Here is a 21720-nt window from a genome sequence, read left to right on the forward strand (position 1 = left end):
ATGCAAGTAAGCAGATCAAGTATTTTACACCAGACTCTACAGCAAATTTGCTTGTGTCCGATATTAAATACAGGTGTCAAGTTTACTAAAACCAGTCTCTGAAGAGATTCCAAAGGTGTCGGATGTCAGGATCAGCTTAGTTTCATGCCTCCTCTAGCACAAAGAACGGAACAGAGAAAAGATGAATGTGACTACTGAAGCTAGGGAGTCACTACTACACAGAACAAAAACACGGGTCACAAGAAAACAGAAAACAGTTTAGTAAGAAGAGAACTTACACACAAAATCAATAATCTTAGATTATTAAGCACCCCAAAATTAAGACATCTAACTTAGTTTTGCCCTTTGGGGACATCAGCATTATTGTATCAATCTTAAGGAAATTTACAAGGTCACACACTGAATTGTAATTCCGAAAATAAAACCACAAACAGCTATTAAGCACCACCTGTCTTGTGCACTGAACTAAGCAAGCTCCCCTTCATAAAATAGAACCTATAATTGCACTATTATACATTGTATCATATTACACATGCTCAAGGAAGCCTAACCATGGTTAAATGAGCAACTTCAATTCTGTCATTTGTTAACTTCTAAATGTTTATTTATAGAAGCTTATCATTAACTCTCCCTATCAAGTTTCCCAATACAGGCTTTTAAATTCATATTTTAAATCTGCCCAAGTTCCTCATGCATAAAATTACATGATAAATAAACCATTTTTTGATACATACAAAACTCTTAAGGTCAACTGAAAACTGGTACCACCTTAACTGTTTTCAAAAGTAATCACATAAAATTTTGCCCTCTTACACTAGACTCCTCTTTACACTAATATTTCGAGGAGCTTCATCTGATATTTAAGACACAATCCATGAAAGTGTCTAGAAGAAAAAGAATAATGGTACAGCCTATATCAATTGTGACAAGATCAATAAGCTAGACCTTCAAACTAGCATCACTGCTTTGTACATGTACATGGTCACGCTCAAAGAGTTGCAGTCAACGGCTCAATGTCCAAGAGCAGTGACGAGTGACGTTCCTCAGGGGTCAGTGTTGGGACTGGTCTGTTTAACATCTTTGTTGGTGACACAGACAGTGGGACTGAGTGCACCCTCTGCAAGTTTGCCAACGACACCAAGCTGTGTGGTGCAGTCGACAGGCTGGAGGGAAAGGTTGTCATCCAGAGGGACCTGGACAGGTGGGCCTGTAGAAACCTCATGAAGTTCAACAAGGCCACGTGCAAGGTCCTGCACACAGGTCAAGGCAATCCCATGCACAAATACAGGCTGGGTGATGAGAGGGTTGAGAGCAACCCTGAGGAGAAGGACTTGGGAGTATTAGTGGATGGAACACTGACTGTGAGCCAGCAATGTGCGCTCGCAGCCCAGAAAGCCAACCTCATCCTGGGCTGCATCAAGAGAAGTGTGGCCAGCAGGTCAAGGGAGGTGATTCTCCCCCTCTATTCTGCTCTCATGAGACCCCACCTGCAGTGCTGTGTCCAGCTCTGGGGCCCCCAACATAAGAAGGACATGGACCTGCTTGAGCAGGTCCAGAGAAGACCATGAAGACAATCAGGGGACTGGAGCACCTCCCCTGTGAGGACAGGCTGAGAGAGTTGGGGTTGTTCAGCCTGGAGAAGAGAAGGCTCCAGGGAGACCTTATAGCGGCCTTCCAGTACTTAAAGGGGGCTACAGGAAAGATGGAGAGGGACTCTTTATCAGGGAGCGTAGGGATAGGATGAGTGGTCACGGTTTTAAACTGAAAGAGGCTAGATTTAGATTAGACCCAAGGAAGAAATTCTTTACTGTGAGGGTGGTGAGACACTGGATGAGGTTGCCCAGTGAAGTTGTGGCTGCCCCCTTCCTGGCAGTGTTCAAGGCCAGGTTGGACGGGGCTTTGAGCAACCTGGTCTAGTGGAAGGTGTCCCTGCCTGGGGCAGGGGGGTTGGGACAAGAATACCTTTAAGGTTCCTTCCAACTCAAACCATTCCACGATTCTATATTGAAGAAACTTAACGCTAGCACTGCAACTTCCAAGAATAAATGAAGAACAGATTTTACAGACAAGATTAGAAAAAAAGACAACACACACCTAACAAAAAGTCTGTGACATCAGCTCACAGTGCTCCTGTCAGAACATCCTGGCTACCTGAAAGCAGCCAGTACACTCAACAGAAAATACTCTAACTAGGCTGCAACTTAAAGTCATCTTTCCAGGTAAAAATGTTCCATTTATAGAGATCCACAATGTTTACATATAGATTTGCAACACTACATCACAAGGCACAGTTACCACAAAACTCCCCAGGGACCGACATGGCGTAAAATAACAAATGGCACACAAAACTCTAGGCACAAAATCCGAAGAGGCGAAACCTGAAGAAATTTAGAACCCGCCCCAGCACCTTGGTATATGGCACACAAACACAAAGCTTCTCCTCCACATCTAACAAAGTTCACACTCCAGTTATGGCCTGAAGGGTTTTTTTGCAGGCCTTGGGAAGTCTCAACACAATTTCTGGTGGTATGAAGAAAGCAAAGGATGGTCGGTGGTATAATTTTGTAACAGATCATTATGTGGTAGCAGATACGGCAAAACTGTTCTTTTAACTACATTCTGTACTTATTTTCGTGCAGGAATGATTTTCTATACCTCATCAAAAATGTGCTAGTTTTCAAAAGGTCACAATCAAGATTTTTGGCTCCCTCTCTGAAGCACGAACCTAAATAAACAATCCCTGCTCCGAAAGACACTATGTGTGTCCTTTTACAAACTGAGTCTTACAATATCTGTTCTAGTACAAGAGACCTTAACAGTCCTGTCAAAGCACTGCATATGTCATATCCAAGTCATCACCTGTCATCACACAAAACTTCTTAGAGCACGTAACAGATATGGGGCATGTAGAGGTAGAAAAATACTAAGTTTAATAAGCACTGCAGTAAAAACCTCCAGCAGCACGCACAGAAATGCAATACAGCGAAAATGGAATTTGAACGACAGCTTTTTGTCAGACAGAAAAACAATCCTGGATCGGTGTTTCTCAGCCACTGATCCAGGGAGCAATGGTCGGCTGTGAGACATCTGAAACAGCCCATGGAACAGCTGCAAAGAAAGCTGGCTTGTGTTTTGGGCAGCAGGGGTAGAGGAGGGAATTGTTTTCTTATTCTTATATTTTCAATAAACAATTCCCACATGCAAGCAAGACAGCAATCAACACAAGCAAAACTAAGAGCAGTAACTGAGCAGTCAAACCTCAGCCTGATTTGTATCTCATTGCAACTAAAACCTCCTATGGCATTACTGCACAGTACAATCCTCAGATTGTACTCAATGAGGTCAGATGTCTCTTTGGACTTAAAAAGGTTGCAAGACATCCTTTTAGATGACAGATAGTTGGCAGATAATAACATGGAAGATAAATGGAAGATGAGGATTTCTGAAGGACAAAGATGATGAGATAACCAGCATATATGATTATAGAAAAAAAAAATCAAAATCCACCAGAGAAAAAACCCTTCCCTTAGATATGTTAAAATGTACAGAAAGATCCAGGGAACAGAAGCCTCAGCTCAAAGACTCTTTATTTTGACAATTAGGAATCATAAAGTAACACACAATATTCTAAGACCTGAAGTCTCTAATACTAGATTTATAGAGCATGAACCTGCTTTTGTACCCAATAATAAAAGTAAAGCCATAAAGAGCATTAGGTAATCACAAATTCAACCCCTTAAGTATACTAAAAGCTCCAGCATTTGATTGGGCTTAATCACATCCCTCTAATACTACTAAGTCAGAACCACCTCAGTACTACTGCAACTATCTGATAGACATTTTAGCGAGCCCAGAAACAGTCACAGGATGCTCATACTTACTTGAATCCTCCCATCTGAGAAGGTGCAACTTCCAAGCAGAATAGTACAGAAATCCCAGTACCAGAAAGAGGCAGAGGGCTAGCAGCAGGTTACGCATAAACACCAACAGTCCCATCTTCACATTAAATCTGCTCTTCTACATGACCTGAGGAAGAAAAACAGGTTGAGGTTGGAGCCACCTCCTCCAATAATCCTCCTTCCAAAACATGCAACCCCATATCCACAACAACGCACAGATCCAAACCGCTGCTCTCCACAAGGTAAAACACACCAGTTACCCAAACCACATTAGTGAAATACGAACTACCACCCTAAGCAGCTGCCTTTTTTTTTTGTCACAAGGCTAAATGCCAGTCCGGAGAGGCAGGAACGCTATGACAGGGCAGCAGCCCAACTCCCTGCCTGCACTTATGTCCCAGCCCAAGTCAGATAATCAGTCCCAGAACCGCCACAGCCGGCGAGGCCTCGCGAGCACCGCGCTCCTCCCGAGCACAGGAAAGCCCAGCCGCGCCACACAGCAAACCCACAGCGCCCAGGGCCCCCCGGGGGGTCCCACGGACGGCGGGGCCCGCGGGAGCCCGGCAGCCGGCCGGGGGCAGCGCAGGTCCCGGCGGGAGCCCCGGGCACGCCGCGGTGACGAGACGCGCTGCCCTGAAGGCGGGGACGACGCCGGGGGAGCAGGGCCCACCCGGCCCGAGCAGGACGGCAGGCCGCCGCCGGCTGACAGCTGCCACCGGCCGGCTGGAACGGCAACGTGAACGGACACACGGCCACCGCCGGGCTGGCGGCGGAGCGCGGGCCGGGCACCCCGCCGCCTGCCCGCCTCCCGCTCCCCTCTCCCCGCCCCGCCGGGCTCCGCTCGCCGAAACAGCGGCGGCCGCTGCGGCCGGCCCTGCCCCCCGCCCCCCTCCTCACCGGGCAGCCGCCGGCCCTGGGCGCTCGGCCGCCGGCTGCGGCCCCCGGGCGCGGGGCTGCGGGCGCCGCCATGCCGGGCGCGGCGCAGCGGGACCGGCCGCCGCCGCCGCCGCGGCGCTGAGGGGCACAGCGGCCGCCAATGGGGCGCCGGGGCGGGTCGCCGCGCCGCCTGCCCACCCGCATAGCGGCCGCCGCCGGCCAATGGGGCGGTGCGGGGGGCCGCGCCCGCAGCCTATCGCGGGAGGCGCCCGCAGCCAATGGCGGGCGGGCGGCGGGGGGTCGCCCCGGAGGGGCGCTGCGCAGGGCGGCGGCGCGCATGCGCGGAGCCCCCGCGCGCCCACCCCTTCGCCCCGCCAATCACCGCACCGATGCGCGGCGCGGCGCTGCTCGAGTTCATCATCATCATCACCGCCCGAATCACTGCTCGGCACTAATCAGCACTGCTCGAATCACTGCACTGCTCCAGTCACTGCACTGCACTAATTACTGCAGCGCTCTGCTCTAATCACTGCACTGCACTGCTCCAGTCAGTGCACCAAACTGCACTAATCACTGCACTGCACTGCTCTAATCACTACTCTGCTCTGCTCCAGTCACTGCACTGCACTAATTACTGCAGCGCTCTGCTCTAATCACTGCACTAATCACTGCACTGCACAGCAGTGCTCTGCTCCAATCACTGCACAGCACTGCTTTGCTCTGTTCCTAGTCACTGCACCGCGTTGCTCCCATCCCTGCACTTCACTGCACTGCGCTGCACAGCCCTGCTCTGCTCCAATCACTGCACCGCGCTGCTCCCCCTCCCCTGTCACTGCACCGCACTGCCCTCTTCCATCAGTGCACTGCACCCCACCACTTCCAGTGGCTGCAGGGCACAGCTCTGCACTTCCCCCGTCACTGCCTGGCATTGCTCCTCCTTCAAATCGCTGCATCGCTTCCCAGTGGCACCTCCAAATGACTGCAGTGCCTTCAAGCACTCCCCTGCACCATTCCTTCCTCCAGGCATGGCACGGCAGGACCCATCCAGTCCTGCCAATGCCTCTGCATTGTCTCATTGCTCCAGTCACTGCTCTGCACAGCGCTGCACCTTTCTCCAGCTGAGACACTTCCAAATCTTGCAGTCACTGCAGCCGTGACATTGTACCACACCTCCCTCCTATCCAGCTGCTGCACCCCAACAGCGACACTGCATTGCCTAGCCTCTAGTCCCTGCATTGAAGTGCACTGCATCTCCCTTCAATTACTGCACTGCCCAACCTCTAAGCACTGCTCGGAACAGCCTCTAACCCCTGCACTGCTCTGCCCAGCCTAGCCTACAGCCACTGCACAGAGCCCCCCAACCCTGTCTTGCTTCCAGTCACTGCACCACCCTGCACCTAGCCATACCGCAGAGTCCAGTTTAGCACCCAGTCACTGCCCTGGGCCACTGCCTTCACGCTATTCTCCAGCTTCTGCAGATCCTCACACCAGTACGTACCCAACAAGGTCCTGCCCAGCCACTGCACGGCACTGGGTCACCTCCCTGGGCTTCCCAGTGTCGCACAGCCTCCACCACTGGACCACACCAGGCTGCAAGGACCACACTGGGCTGCAGGGACCACATCAGCTGCCCTCCCACAGCACAGCACAGCTCACCCTCCACAGCCGGTGTCGCACAGCCCTCGGCACGCAGTTCCCATTACATTACTGTCTCCACCTTCTCACTGCACAGCTGCCACATGAGCACTGCAGCGGTGGGGCCAGCCCACACCTCACACTTCCCACAGCCACTGGCCCCACAGCCTTGCTGGGTAACCCCTAACACTCGTGAGGCACAGGGCAAGTGAGGAACACAAGTATAAGGCAGCACAGGGAAGGAATGATAAAGAGGGAAATTACTAGGCACAGGGAGGGAAAAGTCATCTGAAAGGAAAAAGACCGTAAGGAATAAACCTGCATCTTCAGGACAGCTAAGCAGCCCAATGATTTCCTGTTTCCACTCTCCATGAGTCACTGATAACACAAGGAAAACAAAAAGGCACGTGAGTTTAAGGGAAGCTAAGATCATGTCCAGTGTGGTGGCAGCTCCCACTGCAGGCAAGCCCAGGTGCCAGCTGACTGGCAGACATCTCCTTGGATGGTGCAGGGCCAGCTGAGCACTGCTCAAGCCCGCTGCCCAGCTCTCGGTGAGAGGCAGAGCCCACAGAGGTTGCAGGGAGAGCTGGCAGGGGCTCACACAGCCCCACTTTCACAGCCAGAAACCCCACTTTGAGTGCAGCACGCGTGAAGTCAATGCAGGTTGGCCGCAAGCGTGGCACCCACACAGCCTGGCTGGCAGAGCTGTCACGCTCCTCTGCAGAGACATGGGGGAGACAAGTGCCGCACTAACATCCTATTAGGTTTTCTGGATGCCAACAACAACTTCTAGATGCAGCACAGGAGACAAACAGACTCATGTCAACACCCAGGTATCACCAGCACCAATATACGCCCAAGTAGGTGCATGGAAAGGGCCCATGACCACATCCACACAGTCCCATCCATCTGCAGGTTTGCCCCGCCTGCTGCTGCCTGCACCAACCCCCAGCTTCCCAGGGCTGACCCACTCAGGACGTTGGTCACTCTCACCCGGCTGAGGCAGCTCCCTTCCCTCTGGCTTCACCAGGGACAGGCTGGGCAGCCTCCTCCGCTGGCCCCAGCTCAGCCACCGGGCTCATTTCCTCCAATAACCCCACTGACTCCTGCGCTGCGTCACGTCTGGCTGGAGCCCAGTTTTGCCTTACAAACACTTGCTTTATGCCTGATCCTCTTTGACTCTTCATGCGTGTAAGCCGGGACTCTTCTCCCTGCCTTGACCCCCCATGCCCCGGTGACATGGAGCTGCCTGAGATGCCTGCCACCTCTGCGCCACATCTGCTCCAACCATCCTCAAACCTCACCTAAACTGCCCCGGCTCTACCGCTTGCGCACTCAGAACTTAAAGCCTGCGGTCTGCAGGCAGAGCGGGTGATCTGCTTTTGATGATAAGCGGGGACCTACAGCACGAAGCCAGATAACAACAAGGCCCGGGCTTGCTCCTGAGCCTGTGATTGTCACTTGGAAACCCTACCCCCTGTTATCAGGTGTCAGTGTGCTGGAAAGAGCCCAGGATGAAGTCACGCTGCTTGCCAGCCTGGAAAAAACTCAGGAGGCAAGTGCCGTGCATCTACAGAAATCAGGTACCAGCTCCCGGCAGCTGTCTAATGGCCATGAGATGAATTAAGGCAATGATTAGTGGAGTGATTTGGTTTGAGTAGCAGGACTTCAGTCTGAACATGTTCCTACTTAGCTTACACGTTTCATTCACAGGCAGATGTCAAGCTGGATGTTGCTAGGAGATCAACAGCAGGGGAATAATTAAGTCTGATTAAATCCTATCATATTGCCGTGTCGCTTTCCAGAATGCTCTGGAGTTTTCAAAGCCAAACTGACCAAATGAAAGGGCAAGAGCTGCAGCCCATCCTACTCAACAGAACCCACTTGCAGCTGACCCGCTGAGCCCGTGGCTGTCCATGTGTCTGCAGAGCATTTCCCGCAGCAACACAGAAAAAAAAGGCTCTGGCAAAGGGCATGGCTGATGGCTGCGTTAGCAGATAACACAGGACAGTCGGGACCAGTTGCTGCCTAGAGTAGGCAGTAAGGGGTCCTACACCCCATGTCTCTACATCAACCCTGAGTGCTGCTTGGGGTGCTCATGTTGGACTAGACATGAGCCAGTGCCATCGGCACATATAACACACCTGGGTCAAAGCTGTGCAAGGGGCCAGGTGCTGGTTCAGCCACTCAAGTCCCCAGTGGGGCTTGGGCACATCAGGGTGACCATCAGCAAAGCTTCCTCCTTCCCTTCCTCTGGAAGGAGCCTGCCTGGGGCATGCCAAAATTGCTCTGCAAATGCACGTCACACGTGGTGCTGAGCAGCACGGGGCGTTCCTGCTGAAATGATGCCTACTTGCTTTTTTCTTTCCTGGTGGCTGAGCCGCACATTATATGGAATGACACATAAAGGTAAATAACAGCTACAGGCTCTTCTCCCATCAGTAAATAAAGTTATGCTGCAACTATCTGCATCAATTGCCAAACACACACACGTCAGTCTCTGGACTCGCTCTGTAGTGAGGCTGCTAATCTCATTTTGACTGCCCTATAAAAATTCTCATTCTAATACTCACACTGTAATCCTTGCCCCCAAATTACATGTCATCAAATCAGACCTGATACTAATTAATATAGTATTTTATTACTAATTAAATACCACTAAATACCACAGCAAAGATCTCTTTCCAGTAATGACTAGATAGAGATTACCTCTGCTGATGCATAGGCTTGGGAAATGCAATCTGGGCCGTAACACGCTCATATTTCGGCTTTATCTCTCTGACCAAACTTGTTTAATCTCACACACTCATTACATATTATTCTTAAACACAGGCTCTGAGCGCTGAGTGTGATCAGTCTGTGGACGGCACTTTACATTTCTGGTGCTCTGGCTACTCTAAGAACAGAAAACATTAAACAGCATCAGCAGCAGGCCCACACAAAACAAGCTAAAACAAGCTGAACTTGGCTGAAAAATCCTGCCACCCTCCAGATGTTTTCAACAGCAAAGAGCCACACTTACCACTACGGGCGCAGGTAAACACCCAGAGCCTGCCTGGACGGCTCCCCCCGAGCACTCTGCCTGACTGGACCAGGCTTCCCAGGGTCTTCCTCAGATGAAATGATCCAGTGGTCCTGCCTGACACACGGCTGTGCGAGTGCAAGCAGCCGGCCAGCACGCCACTCAACGGTTCAGCTCCTTGCATTAATTCCAATACGCTATGTTTGGTTCACGCATATTTTCCAAGAAAGGAGGTAGGCTTGATTTGAAGACAAGCGTTGGAGACTCCCACCTTTCTGGGTCTGTTTCAGGAGTCCCTCACCCTCACGTTCAGAAGAGCATCCCACATCCCTGCGTCTAGCTTCAGCTTGCAGACGTACCATTTTGTTCTGCCTTCTGCTTGATTAAAGAGCCTTTCAGAGCCTGGCATTTTGTCTTTGTGACACTACACATATGCTGCAAGCAAACCCCCTCTCATCTATTTTTCTGATAAGCTAAATATACCAAGTCGCTTAATTCTCTTACTGCCAGGCTTTTCCTCCCACCCTCAAGCGATTTTTTGCATTTCTGCTCTACACAGCCTCTCTGATTTTCCTGAATCCTTTTCAAGATTTAGAATCCCACAATGAGCCTCCCTAATGCTTTGACACAGGGATTAAATCCGCCTTTTCCTATTCTCTGTCTCAAAGGGCTGTGTTGGTCCTTTCTGCCACAGCATCAGACTAAGCATTCAGGCAGGATTGTCCCAAATCTTTTCCGCATCCACCCCTGGCAGGTTAGAGCCACCTGGGCTGGCCAGCATGTGTCTCAGCTGCACATCCGGAGTTGGGGGGAATGGGACACCTCCATTCCCACACACCTCCCTCACCCTGTCCAGGATCACAGATGTCATGGCTGCCTCTCCAGCAGCATCCCAGAGCAGTCTGCAAAGGTGGGCTTGCACCCACAGCAAGCACAACACGGGGTGCCATGCCCGCAGGTCCTCAGGGGGCCAAGAGACTGTCTGCAGGCAGAGTCTGGGGGGATTTCCCTCCGGCTGGTGGTTGTTTAACCCGGGCAGCCCATGTCTCCCCTTGCCAGCACGCTGCTGCAGGTTCCTGTAGCCCATTGAGGTCTGGACGCAGACCCCACTGCAGGGGAGAGGAGTGCCACATTTGGGAGGGCTTAGGGAGCTGAGCCTGGCAGGCAGGAGGAAGGTTCGCTGAGCCCCAGCAAGCTCTGCAGGAGCAGACATCCCGGCTCTCAGTAGGTTACTGTGCTGTGAAATAGAGCAGAGGGCAGAACCAAGTGGTGCCTGCTGGCATCCAGACTGGTTTGAGTGTGATGTCGGGGAAATATTTCGCAATGCCTCTTAACATTTTACCCAACCTGCTCTCAGTGACAACAGTCACTGAGGAATCTGGTGCACCGCCTAGTTACTGGGCTGCACAGCATGAAAACAGCCTCTCAAAAATAATAAACTGGGTGGAGTTTCCATCTTTAATTCTGCCCCTTAAAGAAACCAGCTCAAATAGTCTTCGTATATTTGCCAGTCAAAGGGTTTTCTTTCTCCCCAGCAGCCCCCTCAGTGAAGCCTACCTGAGTCCTGGGAGTGAAATAGGGAATCTTTCCCAGCCCACGTGCCACCATCAGACATCACAGTGTGCTTCCTCGTGCCGGTGCAGTGGGAACCTGGAAGGAGCCCAGCTCTGGCTGTGCCTGTGTTGCCTCTCCAAAGCCAGGAGCACATAACCAGATTGCCGCCCTTGAGTTTCTGAGATCATTGCTGAATAAACTTGAATTTCAGAGACGGTTAGAGCTGTGACGGCCATGGACCCCGATGGGCTCATCCCGAGCCCTCTAGCCAGGCATTACCCCGTCCCTTTTCATGCCATAAAAATAGCTGAAAGTAGCAGACAGGGCAGGCAGGTATCATCCAGCCACTGCCTCCTCTCAACTGGGCACGGCAGGGGTGACCCCATCTCATGTGCTGTTGTGAAGGGGAGGGAATTTGGCACAGCAGCAGCACAAGGAGAGGCTGCAGCTCCCCAAACCAGCCACGTTCGTGCCACAGGGCCAGGTAATCTGCAAACGATGTTTTGATGACATAAATATCAGCCCTCCTAAACACACGTGTTAATTTTTAACAAAGACTCAACTGGCGAGAGGCCAGAGTAATTCAAAGAGCCAAAGCAATGGGCAGAGAACCAGCAGAGAGACCCAGACTGCTGCTGGGGAGGCAAAAGCACGGCTAAGGGCACCTGAGTGCTGTGTTACACAGCACCGACCTTGCAGGGAAACTCCTCCCTGGGCAAAAGGAAAGGTCTGGCTGGTGAGCGCAGGAGCATCTATAGAGCACACTTTGCTTTCTCCGCTGCCATCAACAGTGACATAGGATTTTAATTAAAAGTATGTATTTTGAAGAATTAATAAAGCTCACAATAGATTAACAACTACATACATCAACAGGTAGGTTTTGAGACCTGTCAGTGAGCCAAGTCTTAATGGGGAGACATCAACAACAGGCAGTGTACCTAGACCCCCAGCAACCGTTTCCTGGTCAAGTGCCATTTTATTAAATCAGTTGTCTAGATGACAAGATGAAGTCTTACATTTGTGGCTGATAAAATACTGAACAGGTTGCTTGCTCCTACAGCACGAGCTGAACAGCCTGATAAAATGATAACAGCCCACAGCACAGTAATGGGCTGCAAAGGAAGGTTTTCGGGACCAGAGAGGACAGGCTGTACCACAGGGTGGAGGATCTCACGGAAAGCAGGGCAGGTGCTGGAATTAAGAAAAAAAAGCCAAAAGAGAGAGCTGTCCCCACACACAACTGCTGCTATGAGCCTGCATCTCAGCACCCTGGCTCCAAGAGCCGTGAGCCAGAAGCATACAGAGGGGTTTTCTGAGCAGACACACGGCAGTGCTTCTGCCTCTACAGCTCTGACAAAGCCAGCTTGATGTCTGGTCCAGCTCTCCAAACTTCAGAACCAACACAGAAATCCTGAGGAGCAACAACACCAGCACAAAAAAGGAGCTAAGACTTGGAAATGTGGAAAATAAGGCTGTGCAAGATGTGAGGAGTGGGGGCTGCTCCACTGCCCCAGGAGAAGGTCTCCTCACTGATGGGGGGAAGAGAGCACTGCTATGGGCAGCATGTCAGTCCGGCAGAGGGAAGTGCAGGATCTGAAGGTGAGGAGTTGAAGACGGAAAAACTCAACCTTGAAATTAAGTACTTTTCTTTGCAGCACAGTCGCTGAAGGCTGCGGGGGCAGCCATCCCCACCACCCAGCAGCTCACAAATAAGATTAGATGGTCTCAACTTCTAATTTAATTTTTTTGATACCTGTGGCTTGGTCATGAAGAACGGCTGCCGCCTGGTCGTGCTTGCTGTTTCACCCTGATCCATACACATCCTTGGGTTCATTGCTCCTGATCTGTCCAAGCAGCTCCAGCAGCAAAGAGGAAGCCAGGACTGATCCTCACATGCCAGAGAAGGCACTGGGGAGGGTGCAGAGGGGCTCAGCCTGAGGACAGTCTTGCTCACCTGCTCCTCCTGCTCATGCACATGTTTTTCTAAAACCAGGCATGACAGCCTGACCTGTCTCCACAGCGTTATACTGCACTCAGGTGCAGGCAGGCTGCCTGCCTGCAGCACTGAGCATTGCCAGCCCTTTACCCAGGGAATGCTGCGTTTCCAGACTGGAGTTTCGGTACTTAATTGCACTGGAGCAGGCAAGCCCTTATGCACCTTCAGCTGGCCCGTTGTGGTGATGGAGCCACATGGCCACAGGCTCCTCTTTTCAGCCTTTTCAACCTGAACTCCATATCATCTCCACTGCTCCCTGATGCCTGGTGAACTGAACTCAAGTAACACACCAGCAATCTTCACACAATACAGCAACCAGCTCTGTTGCTTGTACTGGTCTCTCCCACACGTGCCCAAGTGCCCTGGTGTCAAAACCCCCAGTGTAAGCACAATAGCCCATGGCTTTGCTGGTTCAGTCCCCACTTCAGATTTATAAACCTCCCACATTTGTGTCACTCTGATCTTTTCCTCACGTGCCCTGAGGAAATGGCTGGGAGCCAATGTTGGTCCCAGGTGAGCTGCACTCCCGTGGCAGCTGAGTTGTGCCCTGTTTGAAATTTCATGATGTCATTTGTCACAATTTCAGACACAAATCATGGCTATGTGCCCTTTTTTTGCCAGGCTGGGGCAGAACTGATAGCATGGGTACCAGGACATTTCTTTGGAATAAATCATTTCACATCACCTTTGCTGGCCCCATTTCTTGCATGATTTATCATAAAAAGCACCAATTTTGCAACACAGCCTGTGCAAGTTGTACTGCAGGCTGGTGGGCCACACTGTCATGGTAAGCATCTCCCAGGGCAAGTCTTGTCTGCAAACAGCAGGCTGCACTCCCTGTGTAGGTGAATGCCCTTTCTCAAAACCCACTGTGAGGCACCAAGGGACATTCAAACCTCCCAGTTTGCACAGCCATGTGCCCAGAGTGAAATCACTCTTTGCAGCATCCCACCACCTGCTCACCCAAGATTGGGGCAAGCATGGTGCTTGGGAAAGGGACCAAGGAGAGGGGAGGTAGCAAGGGCAGAGGGCAAGGAGAGGCACTGGGAGGAAAGGGGAAATGCCAGACAACTTAATGGCTGCATGAACCCTGCCAGTCCCTGGGAAGGTGGTGGGAGGAGGTGCCAGAGCTGTTGGTGCAGGTGCTTCACCCATGGACACGAGAGCCTGGCACAAGGTGCTGGGCTGGCAGGGGCCCAGCCAAGGCAGCCCCACTGTGTCCCAGTGCCTGCCCTACTCCTGGGTGCCGAGGCTTATCTGCTCCCTCTTGGGAAAGGGAAGGAAGGAGAGGAGCCACCCAGCACAGGGTGGGCCCTAGGGCAGAGCAGGGCCAGTGTGGGAGGGTGTAGGGGCTGGGTGTGGGGGTTTGGGCCCCACAGACCCCAGCACTGCAGGATGTGGCCAAGGTTTGGTGCTCTGCTGAGGGGCACAAACATGCTGTGTTTTAGAGATTCAGCATTTGTGGCAACCTGTGTTTTCTTGCAGCTGCTTTGCATAACGAGGAGTTAGCACAACCAGGGGGAAGTGCCTCTGGGTGCTGTGTTTGCTGGCAGGACCCAGGCTAACAGCAACCATGAAGAGGCAGCTGCCAGCCCCAGGCAGGGGACACAGACAGAGGGGGTGCTGCTGCAGCACACCAAACCTCTCTGGGTACATCATCAGCCTTTGCACAATCCCATGGTAGAACAGGACTAGAGGAACACTAGATTCTCTTGTAGCAAGAGGGGTCCTAAACAGTGTGTGTGCAGAGCTGCCAGCCATGGAGAACTGTGCCCCTGTCCCAGCAGCCACAGGGGAACAGCCAGGGCAGCAGGTCCCTCATTTCCCACACACTGCAGCTCAGAGGCAGCTGCAGCCCCCCCCAACCCAGCCGCAAGAAGGCAGGGACAGAGCTCAGCCTCTCCAGCAAAGCTTCCCCACCCTCTTCCCCTTAGGAACCAGCTCCCTGTGCCACAGTGGAGGGAGTATGAACTTTCTGAGGCCATCACCTAGACCACAGCTACGCTGGGGGAGGCTGGCAGGTCCACAGGGCCAGGCAGAGGTGGCTGCTCAGGGCTGGAGCTTTCCAGGGTTCAGTAACCAGTTGAGGGAGGTTCATACCTGCAGCAGGACTGGTCCTTCCAACACAGGGATGGGAGAAATTAACCACAGCAAGGTGTTGACGTCCTCTCTGAGAGACTGGTTCCTGGTGGATGGGGTAGATTAGCACCACTGATTTGCGCAGCAACCCAGACAAGTACTGTGTTCAGAGTCCAGCACCTGTAACCCATCTGGGTTGGTGTGTGAGCCCTGGTGTGAAGCTGGGCAGAGGAGCCTGCCCCAGCACAGCTCTCCTCTGCCCCAGCCACAGACCCTGGCACTGCTGGGAGCGTTGGGCTCTTTCCCCCCCTCTGCCAGCACCCAGGACACAGACCTGTTTTGTCACTGTCACCTCCCAGCACTCCCAGCTCTGGACATGAGTCCAGAGCACCAGACACCTGCTTCATTCCAGGCATCTCCAGCAGTGCTGGGGGACCAGCTGCACACAAGCAGGCCAAGGGGGACAGCCTCCTACCCCAGACCTCCTGCTCTCCAGCATCTCACCACAGAGTCACCTCTGACTCATCACTTTGTGCCAGCTGTATCACCACCCAGGGATCTGCCCAAAAGGGGAATTTTTGATCCCTTCCTCCATAACACTTTTCTGAGCCTCTAGCCCTGCAGAAAAGAAAAGCTCCTCAGCTAGAAGGGGTCCCCATTTCTGCAACAGCAAGTGACCACGTGCAAGAGTGTTGCTGCCCACGTTTCAGACCCACAGCATCATCTGATCAGATACCTCCCTCCTTTTCCTTCACAAGCTAGGAAACACCCTCAAGCTCAAGAGCCAGTGAGATCTGGGTGATACATTAAACTGCTCTCTCAAGACCAGTGAAGCTGTGCAAGTCCAGGGAGGGGGGGAGGATGGAGGTATCCTGCACCAGTTGCTGCTCCCAGTGAGCCCAAAGCCACAGCACACAGGCAGTGCTGCTTTTCCTGGGGGGATGGTTGTGGCTCCAGCCCCAGCACACTGTGGCCCTCAGCAGCCTTGCTGGAGACCCACGCTCCTCCCATCGCACCAGGCAGCTGCGGCTGGAAGAGGCATCTCGTGGTCCGGATGCGGAGTGAGCCTGTCATCTCTCCCTCATCAGCACAGCCAGGCCTAAAAATATCCCAGGAGTGGGCCGATGGTGGCTGTGCTACAGTCTCCATTACGCAGATGGAAATGGCTGGTCCCTGCCAGAGCACCCGGGGCAGCGCCAGCTCCTCTGCCCTGCAGCCACACAGAGTATCGGGATCCTGTGCTGTGCCCCGGTAATCCCTGTAGCAGAGGCGTGCCAGGGACAGAGCGTGGCACAGAGCATCCCAGCCAGGCACAGCATCACTGCTGGGGCTGTCCCAGCCAAGGGGAGAGCAGCAGCTCCACAGGCATCGTCCCTCCTGTGTCCATGGGACTAATCAGGGCGAGGAAGAGGGGAACAGGGGGTTTCACAGCCTGCTGCCGTGAACCCCTAACAACGATGAAACAGGGTGCTGCCCAGACACCCCGTAACAAGTTGAAAGTGCAGCCAGACAGCCAAGCTGTCAGCTCTGTGGGTGCAAGTGCAGCAGGACATGGAGCTGGAGGGCAAGTCATGGCGGGGGGGGGCAGCTGCAGCAGGAGAGCAGGCTCAGACCTCCGCTCACAGGAAAAGACAGAGAAGCAGAGGAGCATGGCTGAGTTTGCAGCCTGTCCGGGAAGAGGGCTGGCCTTGCGCCCTGTAACACGCCAGCAAAGGGCAAAGCCGTCAGCTCCTCCCTCCCCATCCCTGCACGTCTCAAGCCCACAGGGCCAGTCAGTGAGCACGGCTGCTGACGCTGAGACTCAGGCAATCGTCCACCCAATAAACCCGACTGAGTGGGAAAAGTAGCAGAGACACTGCTGGAGGAGCCAGGAGGGACGTGCCAGCTCTTGTAAGAATGGCTTACAGGATAAAAGCACGAATTCAGTCCCAAGCAGAGACTCTGGCTCTGACAGACTCGTGTCCAGCAGGCAGAGCCCGAGCCTTGTCCTGGGGATGCTGGCAGGCCAGGGCAGGAAGGAGGGCTGCTTTGGGAAGGCAAACACAGCCCTGTCAGAGCTACTCGACACACAGCAGCAGGTTCACCAAGCCATCCACAAGCTGGCTCGACACCACCCCAGAGTGCCCACGAGAGCTGCCACCCAGGAGAAGCCCACAGTTGGGGCAGGCCACACCGTGGCAGAGTAAACATTGGCTCCGCAGCACTGCTTTGCAACAGGCTTCTTCAGAGTCCAGCCCTACATGTGGACTAGGAGCCCAGGATCACACAGGGGCTGACAAGCTCCCACCCAGCTGCTCTACCAGCTGCCATCTGAGCTGTTCTGGCACCCCAATCCCACCAGCAGCCATGTCGTCCCTCTGTAGCCAGCTCCTCTCTCTTGCTTCAGAGATGGTCAGCAAAATATTTGCCCACCCTCCTCCCAAAGCAGCAGCACACAGGGCACAAGATCTTACCGTCCAGCCCAGCATCCCACAGCCCTCTCAAGCGCATGCCTTCAGGATACATTTCACATGCTTTCAGCCACTAGACCTGAAGCACCCTCTGCATTCACCACCGCTGTGCATGACCACGCTGGGGTACATGAAGCACATCAGCACCCACGTAGGCCCTCTGCCAGCTTGCATGCGGCTGCAGCGACTGTGGAAGAAGGCGGCTCAGGGCACCCCTGTCCTCTGGTGCAGCATCCCTCCTGGCAGCACGCAGACACAGCTCGAGCAAGCTCCTCTGGCCTCCAGGATACCAGCCTAAGGGCCCATTGCAGCCAACACCACCACCACCACTGCTGGCCAGCTACCGGGAGACCCACCATGTGCACCCAGCCCAGCCCACAGGCAGCATGACTGCTTCCCGCCCTGAGCCACAAGCCCCACTCCCTCCATCTGGACGTCCCCTGGTGCTGTGCTGTCCAAGAGGGCCCGCCGGCTGCTCCAGCCCGCAGCCAACCCACGCTGATTTCATCCCAGCCCAGCTGGTGTCCCCAGGATGTCACAAGCATCACTGACCCCAAACCTGAAGTGCCACCCCACCCCACGCTGCGCTTTCATCAGAGCCCGGGCCAGCAGGGCAATACCCCCAGCACAGCCAAACCTCTCCCGGGCTGGTGACCCAGGGCCAAGGCCACACTGACCGGGCAGCACCTCCCAGAGGGACACGCTCTAGGCACAGACCTGCCTTGCTGCTCCCCACATCGGGACCCTTGGCAGCTCTCAGAGCCCCCGCGGAGCCGTCCCCAGGGAGCAGAGCCCTGAGCCATCTCACCTGCTTGCAGGTCTGCGGGACAGGTTGTGCTGGGAGAGGGGTGAGACCAAAACATCTCTGAGGCACCGGGCAGGGCCCAGCTGTAGCCAGGCATCCGTTCACCGGGAAGGGGAAAGTCTCCCCCAGCACATATCAGGCACCTCCGAAAAAGGCTGCACAAGGGCTCTTCTGTCCAGCAGCTCCCAGAGGAACGATTGAGGTGCTCCAGCCTGCCTGGAGAAGGCGTGGGGATCTGCTGTGAGAGACGAGGACAGTCCAGCCCCCAGGCACTGGCCCCACAGCCCCAGCCCCACACCTCCCGCTGGGAACCATCCGTGCAGCTTCAGCACAGCACAGCCAGCACATGACTGGAGGCTGCTCGTTTGCAGAGTCTGCACACCAGGGCTGCCCCCACAAATTGACAGGGGCTGGGGGACAAAGGTAGGAGGGACCCCAGGCAGCTGCCTCAAGGCAGCATGATCCAGGGCAGCAGTGCAGGAGCTGGGCTCCTGGGGAAAGATCCCCCAGCACACTAGTGCCAAAGCGATGCCCCACACCAGTGAGAGTGGAGCCCAGAAAAGGCAGAGCTGTGGGACAGGAGAAACCTCACTAAACTGTACCTTAGTAGGGCTCACCTGGAGAAACCCTGGGCTCGGCTGGAGAAGGCGAGGAGCGAGAAGCCCTTCCTTGAGCTGACCCATCAGGTGCTGACGTGCCTGGCTCCCAGCCCAGCAGCTCGGAGCCACGCAGCTCCCATCAACGCTGTCTTTCTTCTCCCTGCCGTACAGCCCTTGGCAGCCCCTCAACTGCTCCGGCTGGGGAGGGAGAAGAGCCAAAGTCTGTTTTTCTGTCCCTTTCCCCTTGCCAGGCTCTGCACAGCGCTGAGGGCCCAAGTTGGGGCCTCCCCACTGGGCACAGTGCTGCAGACCCCTGCTCCCACATGGATCCAAGAGGAGCCTTCAGCTCCAACCAGCAAGAAAAAGCAAGGCTGGCCCCAGTCCCACTGCAAGGACAGCCATGGGTCCAAGCAGGATGCCCCATGTCACCTCCCTGCATAGAAGGGAAAAAGGCAGAGTAAGAGCATTAACTCCCCTGCCAGTCCCCGTGGACACCAGCTGTTATATGGTGTTTGGAAACATCTATCCAGCTGGAAATGGGAAAGGCAGAAAGGACTCAGGACGGACCCATCTCTGGCTGCCAACACAACTGCTCCCTTCATCCTGCCCTGGCTCTGCTGGGCCTGGACAAGCAAAAGCCGCGTCCCTGCTGCAGAGCCAAGCAGCCTGGGCAGCTATCCACCGCAGGCAACCGCAGCTCCAACCAGACAGGCTGCTAAGCCCTTCGGTGTAGTTGCTCTTCATCGCCAATTTCCTTGCTCTCAGCAGAACGATCCTGTATCTCCAGCAGCAGCACACCAGCATCAGACACCTCTCCTATTTTCCACAGGACCGGCTGCAAGTTGATAGGTCCTCTGTACAAGCAACCTGCAGGCAGTCAGCACCCACCACCCACACTGAAGGCACCCATGTCCTATACTCAGGATAGAGTAACTTTTTTTTTTAATTGCTTATGGCTGTCAGTAATGAAGTTTGAGTTAACCCCTGTTGCGAGAATAGGCACAAAAATTAACCCAGAAGGTGCAGAGATACTGTATTCAAGAGAAGCAGCAGCACTTGAGGAAATGAGAATCCAAGCATATTAACTAACATCCAACTGACATTCACAACCATCTGATCCCCATGTCTGAAGCTTCTCTGGAGGCCCATGGGTACAACAGGGCCTCCCTTAATTCAGCAAGACTGTGGACTTGATTCTTGAAGTAGTTTGCTTTGGTCTATAGCATACTTGTATGTCACATATCTGAAACCAGGGCAGTATCACAGCGCAGTTACAGGCACTGCTTAGACATGAGACTGGCTGGTACCAGTTCTTGAGCTGCCAAGACAGGTCTCTCCTAACTCTATACAGAGGACTTCAGTCTGGGTATGAAAATATCCCAGCACACCAGTCACTGACCTTGCCTACAGCACATGAGGAGGCAGCTCTTCCTTCAGCCAGCAGTGTGGATAAAGACGAGAGCATCCCAATTTCTGGGGTGCTGGGTCCTCTCGCAGCATGAGGGGCCCACACTGGGTATGCCAGGCAGCGACTCACGCGGGACTAACTCCCCCAGCTAAGGTGGAAGAGCCCAGAGAGCAGGCCTGCTTCACTTCTTTCTTGCATTGTGTACCAAAGGTGTTCACAGCCCACTAGAACCATTCATAAAAGTGAGAACTTTTCTTAAATGCAGAATTACAGGCCAAGGACATCTCTCCTTCACTCAGTTTTGTCTAGAAACTAACACACACACTATACCATTTAAATCTTTTTCCAGTACCATCCCACACGTTTCCCTTGTTCACTAGGTGCTGTCAGAACAGTTTTGACTTCAGCATTGTGGCATTACTCATGCTGCAGCAAGGAGGCTGTGGCGATGTTTCTGCATGGATTTGTCATGTGTTCCTCAAAAGATAGCATCAGGTGAATGTTTCCCATTCCTCTGTAGACCATTCTGGTGAGGTCAAAGCAAACTATTGACACACACTGCCAGCTCTGCTCATTACTGGAACCAAGTAGCAACACACTCACCTCATCTGAAGTGTTCCACTCCACTCATCTGAAGGAGAAATCTAAAGCTGCTGAACAGCTTTAACAACAACACAAAGAAATGAAGAATGATTATGGGAAAAGAGGTAAAAGGCTTATTTTGACTTTTAGCAATAGCCCATGTTGAATCTAAAATACTACACACTTTACAGTAACCTAAGTGCACGCACTTAAAGGTTCTGTGCAATGTCTACAAATTTGTCAGGGAAAAGGACACGTTAACATCTTCCCAAACTACAAAAGCTGGCTCCAGGAATACCTGGCACTTTAGGCTCCAAAGATATGGGCTGAAATAATACACTGAATAAGCAATTTGCTCAAGGTCACTTGGTGTATCACTAACAAAAATCCCTGAGCTAAGGCAGAAGAATCTCCTTTCCCTGATGGCCAGTTCAGCAAGTCTTAACCAGCACTGTGAAATTTAAGAGTCAACACCAAAGTAAAGAACAGAGCTGTTTGACTCTGCACCCAGGTCAGATTTTCTGATGACTTGTCTTCTGGCACTGCCACTCTCAGCTATAGAGGGAACCTGAGGCAACTCAGCTCTTACTGCAGATGTCTCGGGTCTGTACTTCAATGAGAAGGGATGACTCTGGCTCTGTCCCCATTCTAGTTGAACAGCCATGCTGGACTGAGTACTTAAATAACAGAACTCTGCTTAGCGTCTCTGAAAGACACCCCAGAACTCACCAGATAAGCATTAAGGAGATGAGTATTAGAAAGGAATAACGCCAATAGAAAAATAAGAAGCATGATGAGAATTTCCAAGTTACATT

At 53.1% G+C, this 21720-nt stretch overlaps 1 protein-coding gene across 9 annotated transcripts in view; it reads right to left on the reverse strand.

Moving 5' to 3' along the window:
- The window catches only part of ST3GAL3 (ST3 beta-galactoside alpha-2,3-sialyltransferase 3), a 205134-nt gene extending 183485 nt beyond the window's left edge, over positions 1-21649 (reverse strand). For 4 of the 9 annotated variants that reach the window (XR_012629841.1, XM_074876241.1, XM_074876240.1 and 1 more), the window contains exons 1-3: positions 18320-21649; positions 15083-17698; positions 3882-4026 (exon numbers count right to left, since the gene is read on the reverse strand). Coding sequence is in view for 8 of the 9 variants with exons in the window: in XM_074876241.1 (XP_074732342.1) it covers positions 3882-3996 (115 nt within the window). In the remaining variant the exon portion in view is untranslated. Of the gene's footprint in view, positions 1-3881; positions 4027-4408; positions 4427-4796; positions 4899-9432; positions 12245-12739; positions 15062-15082; positions 17699-18319 lie in introns of those variants that run through there. The other 5 variants (XM_074876235.1, XM_074876237.1, XM_074876238.1 and 2 more) reach the window with 5 other exon arrangements.
- Between the last annotated feature and the right edge of the window lie 71 nt (positions 21650-21720).

The sequence above is a fragment of the Strix uralensis genome, chromosome 8, assembly GCF_047716275.1.
Source record: "Strix uralensis isolate ZFMK-TIS-50842 chromosome 8, bStrUra1, whole genome shotgun sequence".
Taxonomy (NCBI): domain Eukaryota; kingdom Metazoa; phylum Chordata; class Aves; order Strigiformes; family Strigidae; genus Strix; species Strix uralensis.